Source organism: Anolis sagrei, chromosome 2, assembly GCF_037176765.1.
Source record: "Anolis sagrei isolate rAnoSag1 chromosome 2, rAnoSag1.mat, whole genome shotgun sequence".
NCBI lineage: Eukaryota > Metazoa > Chordata > Lepidosauria > Squamata > Dactyloidae > Anolis > Anolis sagrei.
The window spans coordinates 64,032,298-64,047,873 of NC_090022.1; the positions used below are offsets into that span (position 1 = coordinate 64,032,298).

Here is a 15,576-nt window from a genome sequence, read left to right on the forward strand (position 1 = left end):
ATGAATCTTTAAACAAATGCCTAAAATATTACAACATAAGAAGATTCCAAATAGAAATAATCAAAGCAATGGATAACAATTCCAGTAATATTTTAGTGTCAGCATAATCAGCAATACAACAATCGTCAATATTATCTTTAGAAAAACAGGGGTCTAAATCCCAGTTAGAGTAGGTCCATTAAAGTAATGGAATTGTAAAAGGGCTAAATAGCCTACAGGCAGCAAATCCAGCCTGATCTTGAAAGCTAAGCAAGGTGAGTCCTTGTTAATATGTGAATGGGAGATGGCCAACAAATATCAACAAAAACTCAAGATCAGTTACACACACGTTTATGTGTTTGCTTCTTAGTGGGGGCGGGGGCAGGTTACAGTGTCTGACAAACAAGAACCAAATGGATATCCAAATCTAGCTGCACTGGATCTAGTTTTCATTACTTTTTTGTTTCTAAACACATTCAGAGGAATTGTTTACATGGATAGATTTGAGGATTTCTCTATTATGCTTAACACATGCTTGAAGTCGGCTGATGGTTTGGAGGAAAGAGAGTGGGAAACTAACATTTTGTTATTAAGTTAACTCGCTTTTCAGCATAGCAGGGCCTTTGTGTTCTCAAGGAGAGCAGCACTGCTTGCTCTTGGGATCAATAACAATCCCATGAGGGATATACTGTTCAAGTGCTGTGACGGATTATGACAGGCGGAAAGTATTGCTGCACTCCGTGTCAAGATTGCGACCTGTCCCTCACTGACCAGCAGTTCTATTGGAAATCATCCGAGCTCAGCAGATGATCCATCAAACTGTATGCCGCCTCATTGTGGAAACAGTGCTATGAGTCTTGTACATTGTCATATATCATAGCTTTCAAGATTGGTGATAAAGTCTGGTAATGAATACAGTAACTTACAGCACCCTGTGAAAGATGTTAAGAATGCTCCATATATTGATGGTCTTGGGACTTCTGTGGCAATAGAGTCAAAAGATCTTGGGGAAAATAAGTTTTCTACATGGAACTGAATGGAACTTTGATCAGCATGAGAAATACCAACTGCCTGTTTAGTTTTCACTTGGAGAGAGAAACATGTTAACATAAGAGGGCCTGAGAAATCTTGCCCTGGATATCTAAGCTAATTTTGAATGACTTCTGCATTCCTCACAGTACTTACTTACTTACTTACTTACTTACTTACTTACTTAGGCGATCCCTCGTAGTCCGAGGATGATGGTCCTCCAAGAGTGGTAACCTTACAGGCTTTTGGAAGTGAAGGTTTTAAAGAAAGGTCGTGTGAGATGCTGCCATGTTTTAATTTAATGTTTTAAATTGTTTTTACTTTAATTATTTATTTTAATTGATAAGCTGCCTTGAGACCCGGTTTTGTGGGGGAATTCAGAGTATAAATGAAGAGCATTAACAATGAGAACTGCTGGGAATTGCAATCAAACAACATTTGGAAAGCCATGGAAGCTTCATCTGTACTGTATGGATCTAGGCTTGCCCATTTCTATAGAAACCTCATAACTCCTTATGTCTGAAGCGCCAAGTCTCTCTCTGATGAGTTGGTTTACTGCACAATAGCTAAATATGGATAATTCAAGATCTTTTCTGCTCTAAAATCACATTTGCCCAACTTAACAAACTAGTGGCTTGAGATACACATGATTCCAATATGTAAACTGTACTAATGCATGGGCATAAAGCAAGTGTTTGCCCTCTCTTCCCAACTCCGTGTAGAAACACCAAAGTTCATCATGCCTAGTGAACTTCTAGGGCCATTGACTTACATTTTTTCTACCCAATATGTAAGCCATACCTTGATCCTTGGAAAAAAATACATACTGAAAGAGTCAGTCACATATAACTGGAATCACAACTTGTATAAATCAGGAATGGAAAACGTGTTTCCTTCCCGATGTCAAACTGCAATACTTATTATGCTTCACTATTGGCTATGAAGACAAGACCTGGTGGTACTTATTGTTTAACAGTAAAGACTAGAACATTTCCCCACATCTATTGTGGGTAAACATTGTGTTCTTCACTGACGTATATTCTATCCTTTTCCATTTTATAACTTTAGAAAACTGCCTCTATGAATGACCTCCTAGTGCCCTTTCCCCATCTTCTGTTTACTTTCTCCAGTAGACAGGTATGCATCCAAGTGTGTATTCACATCATTGTGTAGATACTGCTTTTTGAAACAAGATGGGTTTTTTGAAATAGAGACTTGTATTCATCTTTTGATCAAAGTATTTTAGAAAGATGTAAAAAGAGAAAAGAATCATTGATCAGATTTCTTTGATCAAAGGAAACAGCAGGACACGCAGCAGAAACAGTATTGTGGGTTTTCTTTTAGTGTAGGGAGAGATTATCAATGTGCTTCACTCTATGCCAGTATTGAAGTTAAATGTTTCATAATATTATTTTGTGTTTTAAAGAACATATTTAAGTGTGCCTTGGGGAAAACCCTTTGGAATCCTGCTGTGACACACAATATGGTAAGAAAGCAAAATCGAGAGATTGGTGCTAGGCATCTATAGGAGGCTTCCCTAAAACAATAATTTTAGTCAAGAGACTTTCTTTCCAGCACATTTCATTTTAAGCTTCCCTTGCTCAGAAATGATATGGCTTCAAGGGAAAATGTTTGCCATACAATTCTGCCTTAAAGTATGGCTGATATAGTTTGTACTGGCAAATAACCAGGTCAAATGGCACCCCTCAATCCTGACTCTGCATTGCCTGAAGCATTCCAGCCATTTCTGCTTACTCTTTTCCTGTGGCCTTGTATAGGAATACAATTTTTGTATCAGATCCTCCACTACCTAAAGCATTCAATTGTTATAAAGGAAATAATACAGAGAAAAGCTGCACCCTTCAGTGAAGGAAGTAGGTCACATATCCTTTGTAATAACCTTTCATGTTTATACAAAACCTACATTTGCAGAGTCCTCTCCCTAGGCAATGGCCCGCTGCGTAGAAGCTGTTGTCACATGAACCTTCATGATCTGAAGGCTTTGATTTGATTACTTTGTTCCTAATTGTAAAGCTTTTGTGTCAGTTGTCTTTAGGGGAAATTGATGTATTATAGCTTATCAGTTTGTGTGGGGAGACAGGGTTTTACATAGGCAGAAATGGGTAGAAAACAATACAATGTTCTTGAAGATCTAAAGCTAATCAGACGGTATGAAGCACAGAGTGCTTTGAGTTTCTATTAGCTCTTCATTCTTTGTAAAGGTACTTGTACAGATGTTGGACATCTGGACAGTGGCAGCTCAGGGCCCAAATTTTGACTGTTTTAGCAGGAGAAAAGAAGAACAGAAGGTATTAATTTCTTTCAACTATGAAGTTCCAGAATATTTTATTCATGAAAACGAAGGAGGAGGTTGTTACAATTACAACAGAAGTACCTAGATAAAGTGCCATTTCTTTTGCACAAGTAACTCTGCTCATGCTAATTAGTAATGAACATTTGTATTCTAGAGAGTGCACCAAGAATACAATTTCCAACAGGCAATCCTTCTGGTATTGTTGAAGGCTTTCATGGCTGGAATTGCTGGGTTGTTATAGGTTTTTTGGGCTTTTGGGGCATGTTCAAGAAGCATTGACTCCAGACAATAAACAATCAGGAACAGCTAATCACCTCTCAACAAAGGATTCCCTCAGGCAGGAACAAGCCACACCTAAAAACTGTCAGGCCATCAAATGCCAATCAAAGTGGCCAATTGCAACATTTACACTTGCCTCCAGCAGACAAGAGTTCATTCTCCCACCCTGGACATTTCACAGATATATAAAACACACTTGCATCATTTCCAACAGACCTCACAACCTCTGAGGATGCCTGCTATAGATGAGGTGAAACGTCAAGAGAGAATGCTTTTAGAACATAGCCATATAGTCTAAAAAACATACAACAACTCAGTCCTTCTGGTGCTATTTGTCATTTTTATTGTCCAAATGTCCAAAAACAGTGTTTAATCTATTTACGGTATTTACCATATTTATACCCTGCCCTTCTCAACACTGAAGGGGACTCAAGGCGGCTTTACATATAGGCAACTATTCAATGCCTTAATACAACATTCAATTAAAATAAACATTCAAATTAAAATTAAAACACATTAAAACATTTAAAAACATTACATTCATTATTAAATCCATGCCATCCACAATCGTAATCCAGGGCAATGATTATAATATTGCATGAAACATTTTTAATGTATTAAAACCAATCTTAAAATCAGTTTTAAGGAGAAAATACAGGATAATATAGCTCTGGTTGCCTATAGGGTGGAACCAGCCTGGTTTCTTTTGGGAAGGAGTTCCCCAGTTAAACTGCAGTTAAAGAGGATACCTCATCTCATGTACTCTCTAATCTAAACTTTTGAAATGCTGGGACTGACACCAAAGCTGAAACTCCATGCTGACTCACACGGGAGGAAATAGTATTCCCGTTATCCTGGTTCCAGACATTTAAGACTTTGTATGTCAGACTGAACATCTTGAAATAAATGGGAAGGCAGTGCAGTTGATTTAGAACTAGTAGCATATGGTTCTTAAATCACATTCCAGACAATAGCCTGGCTGTCATGTTTTACATTAGCTTATAGCTTCCAAACACATTTCAAGAACAGCCACATATGATGTTCATTACAGTTGTTCAACTCAAAGGTAATTAAAACATGAATTATGGTATCCAAACCATATTCCCTAGGAAGAGGTGTAGTTGGTACAGCTTTGAATGAGAGATCTTAATCGGGGCTCAAGTGGGAAAAGTGAAGGTGAAATGTATAGGGGGAAGGGGGGAACAACAGTATCCCATGGTGGTTGTGACTAGTTAGAAGAAAGGACATGACACTTGAAGTGATGGGTTTAACATCTTACTGAATTTGGCTCTTTTTAGCATCATACTGTATATGACCTTTTTTGAATTGAAACAGTTGTGACTAATTCCAGTTCAACATGACAAAAACAAATCTAGGTTAACTGTCATGGGAATATTAAATGGTAGAAGTTCACCCTATTGAAAATAGGTGGGGGAATTAAATTATTCAAATCATGCTTGAATACTGTAACATTGGGCTGCAATTATTTGTACATTTAATTAGGAGTAAGGTCAGGGTTCAATTTATTACGCAGCCATGGAAACCCACTGAGTTTTGTTTTGTGTGGGTGTGGATCAGGAGTGACTTGAGAAACTGCACATCACTTCTGGTGTGAGAGAATTGGCTGTCTGCAAGGACATTGCCCAGGAGACACCTGGATATTTTACCATCCTGTGGGAGGATTCTCTCATGTCCCACCCACTGAGTGACCTTGGTTGAGTCTCTCATTCTCAGCCCCAGAACACCCTGTTATGAGTTTGCATTATGGTTGTTGTAAGTGAACAATGTCTTGAAGGTAAACAATAACACACCACTGAACTCCATAGAATTTATTGCGGATACTACACAAATTACCAGAATTCTTCTCTAACCCACTTTTGCTTTGTGCTAGATATTTGTCTTAATATTATCGTATAATATTAAAGAAGAGACTAGTTTGTTTATTATTCAAAATTCAATATAGATATGTGTTTTAAATTTAATTTATATGGGTTTAAATGTACATATAACTGTTATATTTGTGTGTGGTGTTTTAGTTTATATTTGTATAACCAAAAATGACTGTCTAGAAGCAAGGTCCCAAATGCTTTGAAAACATTTATGGAATTTTACAAATCCCACTGGACATAATTGTTTCCTGGAACACGAAAATGAACAGCATTCAGGCAACAAAAAATTTGGAATCAAGCTTTGTGAGGTTGAGGGTGAAAGACTGTGCAGGTAGATGCTGTTTTATCTATAGTCCTAAATGACAACTCTACTGCTTGAAATGTAGCTCAGGTAATATTCTGGTTCCTTGATTTTTCCATTAAAAAGTTTTATTTATGCCTAAATAAATCTTTGTGTTGTTGAAGGCTTTCATGGCCAGAATCACTGAGTTGCTGTGAGTTTTCTGGGCTGTATGGCCATGTTCCAGAAGCATTGTCTCCTGATGTTTCGCCCACATCTATGGCAGGCATCCTCCTATAGATGTGTGTGAAACGTCAGGAGAGAATGCTTCTGGAACATGGCCATACAGCCCGGAAAACTCACAGCAACCCAAATGCATCTTTATTTCATACAACAGTGAGAAATGTTTCAAATACAGAGAAATTAACCCCCTTATATTTTCTACTTATGTCTGTATTTTTACTGTTTCTAACTGGGTTATACTTTTTATTGTAGTAATGACTTCCCAAAGGTTATATAAAGACATGTTACATATTTGAAATCATAAAGGTTGTGGCTGTTATTAATTCATTGCCAACTTTTCCTTTGTGTTCTCAAATACCAGTAGGTAATGTTTAATTATGAAATCAAAGCAAGTTTTACTAGATGGATAGTAAATTAATCATCTGTTCATCAGAAGATCAATGTAGTGAAAGCAAAAGTTCATTTGAAAAATAAGACCTTTTGCAGCTAAAGATTTTATCTAACTTTGGCTGTCATTTCAGCATGCTTAGAAAGAAATGTTTCAGAATCCATGCTTTGTTCATTCAAGGATTATGATTTAATAATCAGTGGATATGAGGCACCGTGAACAGTCAAGTCACAAAGAGTTGCTTCTTTCTGAATCAACACGTTGATTCGAACAAAAATGTGAACATAAAAGCCAAGTTCTCAGACTCCATACCTAACCAGTCCAGCATTTTATTCCGATAGTGATCAAACAAATGCCAACCAAACGGCAGCAGATTTGAATATAGGAGGCAGCCTTCCACTCACATTCCACAAAAATGTCAGTAAAAAATTCGACCTCAGAGCAACTGCTAGGAAGCACGAAATGAAAACAAAGTGTGCAGTCTTCAATCAACTTCAAAGCCTTGAAGTGGCATTATTTAGTTGCTTTCTAACACCTACAAAAACAACAAACATAACTATGTACAGAAGAAATCACACACACACACACACGTATGCTCACGTCATTGGAATGTGTGACGTATACAGGAAATGTCCACAGTTCACTCTCTAGGCAGTAAATCACTCTATGCCTTTAACTCTTGCATTGCATTACGTCCTACACTGGACACACACAGTTTAAAACTATAAGTTATATTTCACACGAGTAAAATCCATAGTGCTGACAAAAAACTGGTATACAGAGGCATATTATTTCTAATATTCAACGACTATATAATATTCTGAGTAGTCATTGATGGCCATATCTTCCATGCATACATCTAATCCCTCTTAAAACTATCTAGGTTGGCAGATATCACGACATCTTCTGGTTTCACAATATGCATGTTTATGTGTATAATTGGAATATGTTTTGTATGGTCTTGATTTTGCTAGGATGCTATAATGCTAAATGCTTTTCTACCTTTCATTTTAAAGGAAAACCACGTATCTTTGAAGTCTTAGATGCTGTCTAGCATGAGCCGACTACCTGTGACTCACTGAAAGTTATCCTCTTGAAAACATCTCCAGGACCTCAATCTTTGGCTAACCTTTGGTTGTTTTCTGTTGATCAACAGTGCCTTCTACAGTGCATTATCACAATTACAGCTAAGTGCCTATAAGGTTCAGCACAAAAAGTAAAGATGCCCTGTAAGCTGGAAGTAGACAGGTTTAAAAGCTGACACAGTGAAAGCTGCTGAAAAATGATGAGGACCCATTTTATATTACATAAGATGAATCAAGTCCACAGTGAAGCCCATTACTGATTGTTCCTATTGGCGACACAACTTGAAATCATCTAGAATCAGAGCTGCAGGTCTTCCTCATCCCTGCTTCAGGAGCCCTACTCCATGGACGATGCTTGGAATTCAAACTTGACATTGTCAGCACACTAATTCTGAATCCTGAAATCACATGCATATTCTAAGCAAAACCTACCCAGAATATCAGTCACCTCCCATGAGAATTATTTAATAAGTGATATGCAAGGCCTCCATTTTATTGGTACCAGGTCCCAATACTTTCTATGAAAAATATTTTGCAACTAATCCTGTAGAACATTGCATCCCTGATTAAAGTTGGAGATATTAATTTACATTTTTCAGATTATTTGTTTCAATATAGTAGCTTGTTTTCCCTTGAGAATCCAACTGGTAGGCAAAAATGTGCTTTTGATATACAAATGAAAAACATGAATGTATAATAAAATATACTGAGGTTAATTATACTTCAAGCCCGCAGGATGTACTTTCTTCTTTACTTGAAATCCAAAATCCAACCAAGTCAGGTGTAAAATAGTATATAGAGGGGAGATCAGACAAATAAAATTAAGGGACAAGGGTGTCTTCCTTTTCAGTAAGTAAATGAGTTTATAAATCCCCCTTATTTTCTTCCCTATTACAGGATGGGAGGATGGTCTTGTTGTTGTTGTGACGGTTTAACATCAAGAGAAGTCCTTGCTGAGCTATTTCAGACATCTGTCAGTAGATCCCAATCTACCTTTTGCTGAAACCCATACTTCACAAACTAAGGTTCTCCAAATATGCAGTGTTCAAGATAACAGCGTGTGACTGACAGACAGCTCAGCATCATTATTGGGGCCACCATACTGGGGCCTGCCAGAGCCAATGCTGTGGGCAGGGCTTGCTCTACAGCAGGAGTCAAAATTGTGTGGCTCTCCAGACACAATTCCAAAAATTCCTCACCACTAGCTAGAGCTTTGAGAAGCTGTCATCCATCCATTCCTGGAAAGTGACACCATTTCCTTTGTTGTTCCAACATATCAGAAAGATAGCATTCTAAAACTTAGAAGAGTGGTGGAATAAAGAGAAAAGAAATGTTAGCTGAATGCCTTACAACATGTGGCTCTCCAGGTGTTTGGGACTCCAACTCCCAGAAGTCCTAGCCAGCATATCCAATAGTCAGGAATTCTGAGGGCTGTCGTTAAACACCTGTAGAGCTACAAGTTATGTAGACCTGCCTTAAAGAATGTTTATAGCCATCTAAAGTTCTTTCCATAAGACCATGGAGTCCTTCAGTAGATGTACTGTCTTAAAGCAATTGTTAAGTTTCACTACCTAAAATTGTGTGTGTTACAGATGTTTGTGTGGTATATGTATGTGCTATTGCTGTGTACCTTCAAGTCATTCTGACATATCGGCCCTAAGACAACCCTTTCATGGGATTTTTCTGGGGTTGGGTGTGTGTGTGACATGCCCAAAGTTATCCAGTGGGTTTCTATGGCCAAGCTGGTACCAGAAATCTGGTCTCGAGTCACAGCCCAACCCTCAAACCACTGTGCTTACTGGTTCTTTATATGTATGTGTGCTTGTTATTTAACTCTAGAATTATGTTCACATTTCTGTCCAATTGAAGATCTTATTTAAAAACATAGTTATTCTCCAAATGTACTTAAGTTTCATAGTAACTTCTAACTGCTGTCTTAAATTACCATATATTTCAGATTGCTATATTAATTTGTTCAAACCTTGAAAAGTTGCTTTTTAAAAGTAATTCTTTACCAAGATTATAACTAATTTGTTGCATTATTCATTGTTTTTCTATTAGCCTTTGCTACTTTTAAAAAAATAGAGTACTGAAAATTGAGTGGTATAAAGTTTGACAATATCTGTCAAAATGCCCTTTAAAAGTATATTTTAAAACATTGTGCAACACACCAATAAAGTAAGACTCCCACTCACATTCCTTTTGAAAGTGTCTTTATTTAGTCCTCACTATTAAAGCTTTTTGCGACGGATTCAAAATAATGCAGTTTCAACTAATTTATATGGGCAGTGTAGGCCCATATAATGCAGTTTAACTACATTGAACTGCATTATTTGGGTCTATATTACTTGGCAGTGTAGATCCAGCCTAAAACACAAATTAACCAGTTGTAACTGAATAAGGTTTATGGACAGTAGTTCCAGATTCCTTTCTCATTAACCCTGTATATATGATTATTCAGTTTTAACTGCCATGAACACCTGCTATTGAAACCTGGGATTTGCAGTTTACGGTGGGATATTTGCAATTCTGAACCAGAGAGCTCCTATAGTAGTACCTTGCTGTTGTGTGCCTTCTGGTCATTTGCAATTTATGGCAACCCTAAAGTGAACCTATCACATGGTTTATTGGCAATATTTGGTCGGGGGGGGGGGGGAGTTGTCTCTGACTTGCTAAAGGTCACCCAAACGCTTTCCATGTAAAACAGAGATTCAGACCCTGATCTCTAGCATCACAGTCCAATGCTCTGATCATCACCTACACACTGGCTCTTGATTTGTGCCTGACAAGATGACAAACCCCAGGATTCCACAGAATGCTACGATGGCAGCTCATGTGGAATCATAGCACTATTATTGTGTCACTATACCTGTTGCATCTAATAAAGTGGACTGCAATCCATTAAATAAAAAAACTGGTTGAAGATGTGACAGAAGGATGTGGGAACAACCCTTAGAAATGTTCTCATTCATGAGAAAGGATGTCTTGAAACACTGATGTACCCCGTCAAGAAAATGGTCCACTACCAAAAGTTTTCCATCATTCGTGAAAAATGCATTTTTGAAAATAAATTGTATACCCACTCCATTTTGTGAAGAAAACTGGTTTTTGCACAAATTAGATTGTTTTCATGCATGTAATTTTGTACAAAAATGTATTTTTGCCATATTTTTGCAAACAGTATACCAAATGGGAAAAAAATAAAATGTACACTAATTTTCACAATCTCATGCCAGTAGAGAGAGAGAGCTTCTCGGTTCCTTTATTTTTGTATGCAAGAAAGAATTATGTGAAGACTTGCATCCCTTGTGTCATGTTTGTCTTTGCTGCAAAACACTTAATGCAACAACCTCCTGGAAATGACTGAAACCTTGGGCTCAGGACCAACTAACAAGCAAGGGAAATCAACGTAGCAAGTATTTCTAGCCACATTGTGACTAGGTAGAATTATGAAGCTAAAACAGGTTGTGAAACTGTCCAGACATCAAACTGGGAATTCTCTGGGGAAATCAATGAGAATTACAGCATGATTTTGTCACCATGCTTACATCCAAGTAAACTAGAATGCAATCTTTTATCCCTGTGCTGCGGGCTATTTTTGTTTTAAGCATTTGCAAAAAAAATTTGAATTATAACATTTTTATAATGCAGTAATTAAATTAACAGATAAAACCATTTAAGTGGATTTTCATTTTTACTGGAAGGCACAAATGGCAGGAAAGATAAAAATATATCTTTTCAGGTTTTATGCAAGCAGGTTCTCTTTCTCAGAGTTTCCATTCAGTCCACACAAGAAAGGCACACTGTCTGTCTTCAACTGTGAAGTTTTGGCTCTGTCTTTTCCTCTCCTCTGCTTTAGTTCTCCCTGTTCATACATTTTCCCAGCATTGTAGATACCTTCCTTTGTATTAGTTTTTGGGTGGAGCATAACACCCCTCAGAGGCCAGCCTTAGTTGGTTTATTCCATTTCCCTGAATAGAGCTCTTTACTGGAGTCCTTCCTCTTTTTTATAGCAGAGCTACTATGACTTAGGCTTGGGATTGTCTGGTAATCCCAGGCCCAAGCAATTCAAACAGGCATCCTTAATACCTGCATACAGCAGTATTTTAATACCATCAGTCCAAAGGACAACAGAAGCTTATGACCAGCTTATGCTTCACAAAAAAGAAGATTGAGACAGTTTATAACCATTGCTTTGCACCAGAGTCAGGAAGCTTTCAAAGATCCCAGAGAGATGACTGCAGCCAGCAAAGGCTCCTTTTGTAATGTACTGTGTTAACTTACCTTATGATAATCCCAGGTGAAGTTAACCCTTTATTCATCTTGTTTGCAGTAAACTCAATTTGCTTATCTTTTCACCTTGCCTAAAGTGCCTCTGTCTGCTAGGGATCTTAATCTTAACAGAAGGTATATAGATAGCCCTCAAGTAAAGCCAGATACTATAGTTTTCCCAAAGGCTTGAGTGTACCATCACATCAACCTTTGTGACAGGAGAATGACTAGACCATAAAGATGTTCCAAATGGTAGAATTGCAGCCAAAAGGAGAGCTTTGCAACTCCAAAGAATAGGAAAAGGAGAGATGGCAATGTTGATCATTGAATGGAGTATAGCAAAATTCTCCCACACTGAAAAGAATGTCCTCTAGTGGGGATGGTCTTTTGTAATTCTACTTGCAGGTTACAGCTATATAAAAAAAGAAAACAGGGCAAGAGAGCCTTTTGGAGTGCTAGATTTCTATTTTGAAACATCCGCTGCCTCTCTCCCACTTTGATAGTGTCAGCTTTAAGAAGGGACACCTGCCAACCACTAGCACTGTGGTGACTTGTATGCCTATGGCATCGTATTGGAGTTGGACTAAGAGCCCAGAGGTTGGCCTACAGCAGAATAAGTTTAAAATGTAAAAGCCTCAGTGAAAAGAATAGAACAGAAAAGATGCTACCAGAATCTGAGATAAAAATACCCATCATTAGATAAATACATCTCACCAGATGAAACTGATGACAGAGCTCTGTTGTTGCTATATCTGACAACACCATGCCAATGAACCTCCCTTTTCAACCAGGTAGCACTCCAAAGGAAATGTTTCTGAGAAGTTGCAGATTGGGGTGCTAGGAAATGACTACTGCAGTACTATCCTAGTCAGGAGGCACACTGAGAACAGGCATATGCAGGGCTTGCCTTGGATTCCTCTCATGCTGTCGGTGATTAGGAGAGTGCCACTGACATAATTTTGCACCACTAGAATGAGCAGAACCTCAAAAAGTGTTGAACTGGGGCACTGCCTGGCAGAATATGCAGGTTGGGGCATTAAGAATTGTATATACAAATCCCAAAAGTAATGGGATAGTAAGTCCAGTTCACAATCCCATTAGTATTAAATAGTATTAAATAGAATACCAACCCCCATTTGTAATTTTTGACCTTCCCAAATGATACTGCAAATATATATGTTGCACAGGATTTTTCATGAGTCACTGTAATAAATAAAGTTCCTCAAGACTCTGAAAAGCTTTTAAAGCCATCAGTGTCTGATGTCTGGATCCTTCTTGCCTCCTCTACAACCACCTTGGGCACAAACCAGGAAACTGCAAACTTATGACTCTGTTCAGCACCAGACAACATGACAAAGGTCACAGGGGATGTATAGCATAGTTTAGTGTCTGGAGAACTATAGGTTGCCTACCTCTGGTGTAAGATATTACAAAACATTGCCATCTTGTTGCTTTTGAGCAAAAACAGAAGGCCCAATGTTGCTATTATACACACTTTTGACATTTTATTTCCCCAGACTTTATGGAAATCAGGAAAGCTCTGGATTTGTCTAAAACAACAGGGAGCAGAAAGAGAGCACACAATGAAAATGTAAACCAAACCCTCCCTCTCAGAAAATGGCTGAAGCCACAGGCTCATTTAAAATGTGCATTTTCCCCATAAATTAGCAAAGTTTTTGTTTTCCGGCCACAGAGCAATTACTGTATAAATATATCCTGAGGAGCAAAATATTATGTAAAACTATGCAGTGTGCTAGTGACAACAATAGGAAGCTTGTATGCAGGTAACAAATGCAAGGTCATACCCTGAATATATTTTCACGATGGCGTCTACAGTTAGTCCTTATATAAAAAGGCCAATGGCCTATCCAGCCTGCTCATTAATATCTAGAACTAAACAGGAAGCCTCAGAATTAGATTTGTCTTTAAAGGAACAAAGTACATTTCCTAACAAAGAGAAATACAAATATGTGAAACAAAATGAAAAAAGGAAATGCATTTCCCTTAGTATGTTGTGATATTCCTTCCGAAAGCCAAATCACCAAGCCAGTACCCATACTTAGAAAAAGCAGAAAACTCCTCAGGCAACTAACTGCAAGTGGCCAAATTCATTGTCTTGCGTCTGCCTTGCTGTGACATTCATAAATATCTCCTGTGCAAGCCTTCCCAGAACAGCCCATGTTGAGTCCACAATGTGATGATGAAAACAGAAGGATAAAGATAATAGGAAGGTAGGCCGGATGTGACATACCTGTGAGAATACAACTGCCCAAAGGATGGTTTGTCTTCAACTCATTACATACACATTCTTGATGTACTTTGTCTTCTCCTTGAGATATCTAATATATTAAGTCACCGTCTCTCCTAATGAGAAGCTGGGGAGCTATGTGTAATTCAGGTATTCTGCAGTCAAACGAAGCAGCAATTAAGGTGTAACTAGAGAAAGGGAAAACTGTCATTGCACACAGGTGGCTGCTGCTGTGAAAAGCAAAGTAATGAACAGGTGCTGACAGAAGACTTCAACAAGAAACTGTAGGGGAATAAGCTCTAAGCAGGATGCCATGGCATCTCCCTTCTTATGTGAAAACAGTCACAAAAGCCCAAACTAGATATGACACAGGAGATCACACTCCTACACTTGCTTAAATGTTGAATCTATTGAGTTTTTCATCGAGGATAAATTGGCTAATCCAAATGTTTTGTTCTCAGTAGAACAAAGCCCAACACAAGAGACAATACGCTTGCTTTGACCAGACAGTACATCCATGCCACTTATAAAAGTAGTCTTAACGACAAAAGTTGCAAAGTAGCACATCATTTCAGGCACTGAATGTTCATCCATAGAACTTTATTCACAATTTGGCACTACAAAGAGAATTGTAGGGAAATCCGGAGGGAGGAATAGTCCAAAATGAAGGAATAATACGCAGAAAAGGGCACATTGCACTCCTAGTTAGATGATATCAATGTCAATAGAAATTAAGAGACATGGCTACTCATTAGTCAGCGTATTGTGGAACTGAATTATTTGTATTCTGTATGGTGGGTAAATGGAGGCAGATGTGGGGATCAATCCAGCAACATCCCATCTGTGATGAGGAAAGTAGATGGACAATAAGGGGTATCTGTTGCCCAATAGGAACTTGGCACCAGGGCTGTAGCTAGAGGAGTGGGGGGGGGGTGTTAAAAGTTCAACCGTGCCCTGAAATGTGTCAGGTTAAAAAAGAAACCTGGTTTACCTATAACTTGGTTAACCAGTTAAAATTATTGAGTAAACCAGGTTTCGGGGGGGGGGGGGAGAACCCTTTCGGGGGGGGGGGTAGAAAGGTCTTGAAGGGCTACGGCCCTGCTTGGCGCTATGGCTTAATGGTCCCAGAGGTGTTTCTGCTCCTCTCCTGAGGATAGAAGCGCATTGAGTGATGATGCAATTCAACTTTACGTGATTGTAAGTTGAAATATGATAATGTACCTCCCAAATAAGATGCCAGTGAATTTACTGTCTATTGTTGTTTTTCTTCATCTTTGGCCTTTCCAAACCTGATGCCTTTCCATTCCCAGAATCACCCTGTGAACTGATCTCTACACATAGTTATACTTTGGAAATAGGTTCTGCTGAAATAGCCAAAACTGAAAACAGTTCCACCTGATGTGGTAATTATTTCCTCCCACGTAATGCATTGGTGTTTCTTACAGGAAATATGTAACTTGTGAATAATAGACATGACCTCCTTGGTTGACTCCAGATCAACGTTAAGAACTTGTACTTTTATTACTGACAGGTATTTAAGTTCTGTCCTTTAAATTTAAGGTTATACATG

The 15,576-nt window shown here is 38.3% G+C and overlaps 1 protein-coding gene across 3 annotated transcripts in view; it reads left to right on the forward strand.

The window, feature by feature from the left end:
- The window catches only part of EFCC1 (EF-hand and coiled-coil domain containing 1), a 120,397-nt gene that overhangs the window by 78,116 nt on the left and 26,705 nt on the right, over nt 1–15,576 (forward strand). Inside the window, exon 6 of one of the 3 annotated variants that reach the window (XM_060765972.2) lies at nt 2,077–2,224. The exons of 1 other annotated variant lie outside the window; for it this stretch is intronic. In XM_060765972.2, coding sequence (XP_060621955.2) covers nt 2,077–2,181 — 105 coding nt within the window. In that variant the 3' untranslated portion in view covers nt 2,182–2,224. Of the gene's footprint in view, nt 1–2,076; nt 2,225–7,417; nt 9,866–15,576 lie in introns of those variants that run through there. One more of the 3 variants, XM_060765973.2, reaches the window with a different exon arrangement.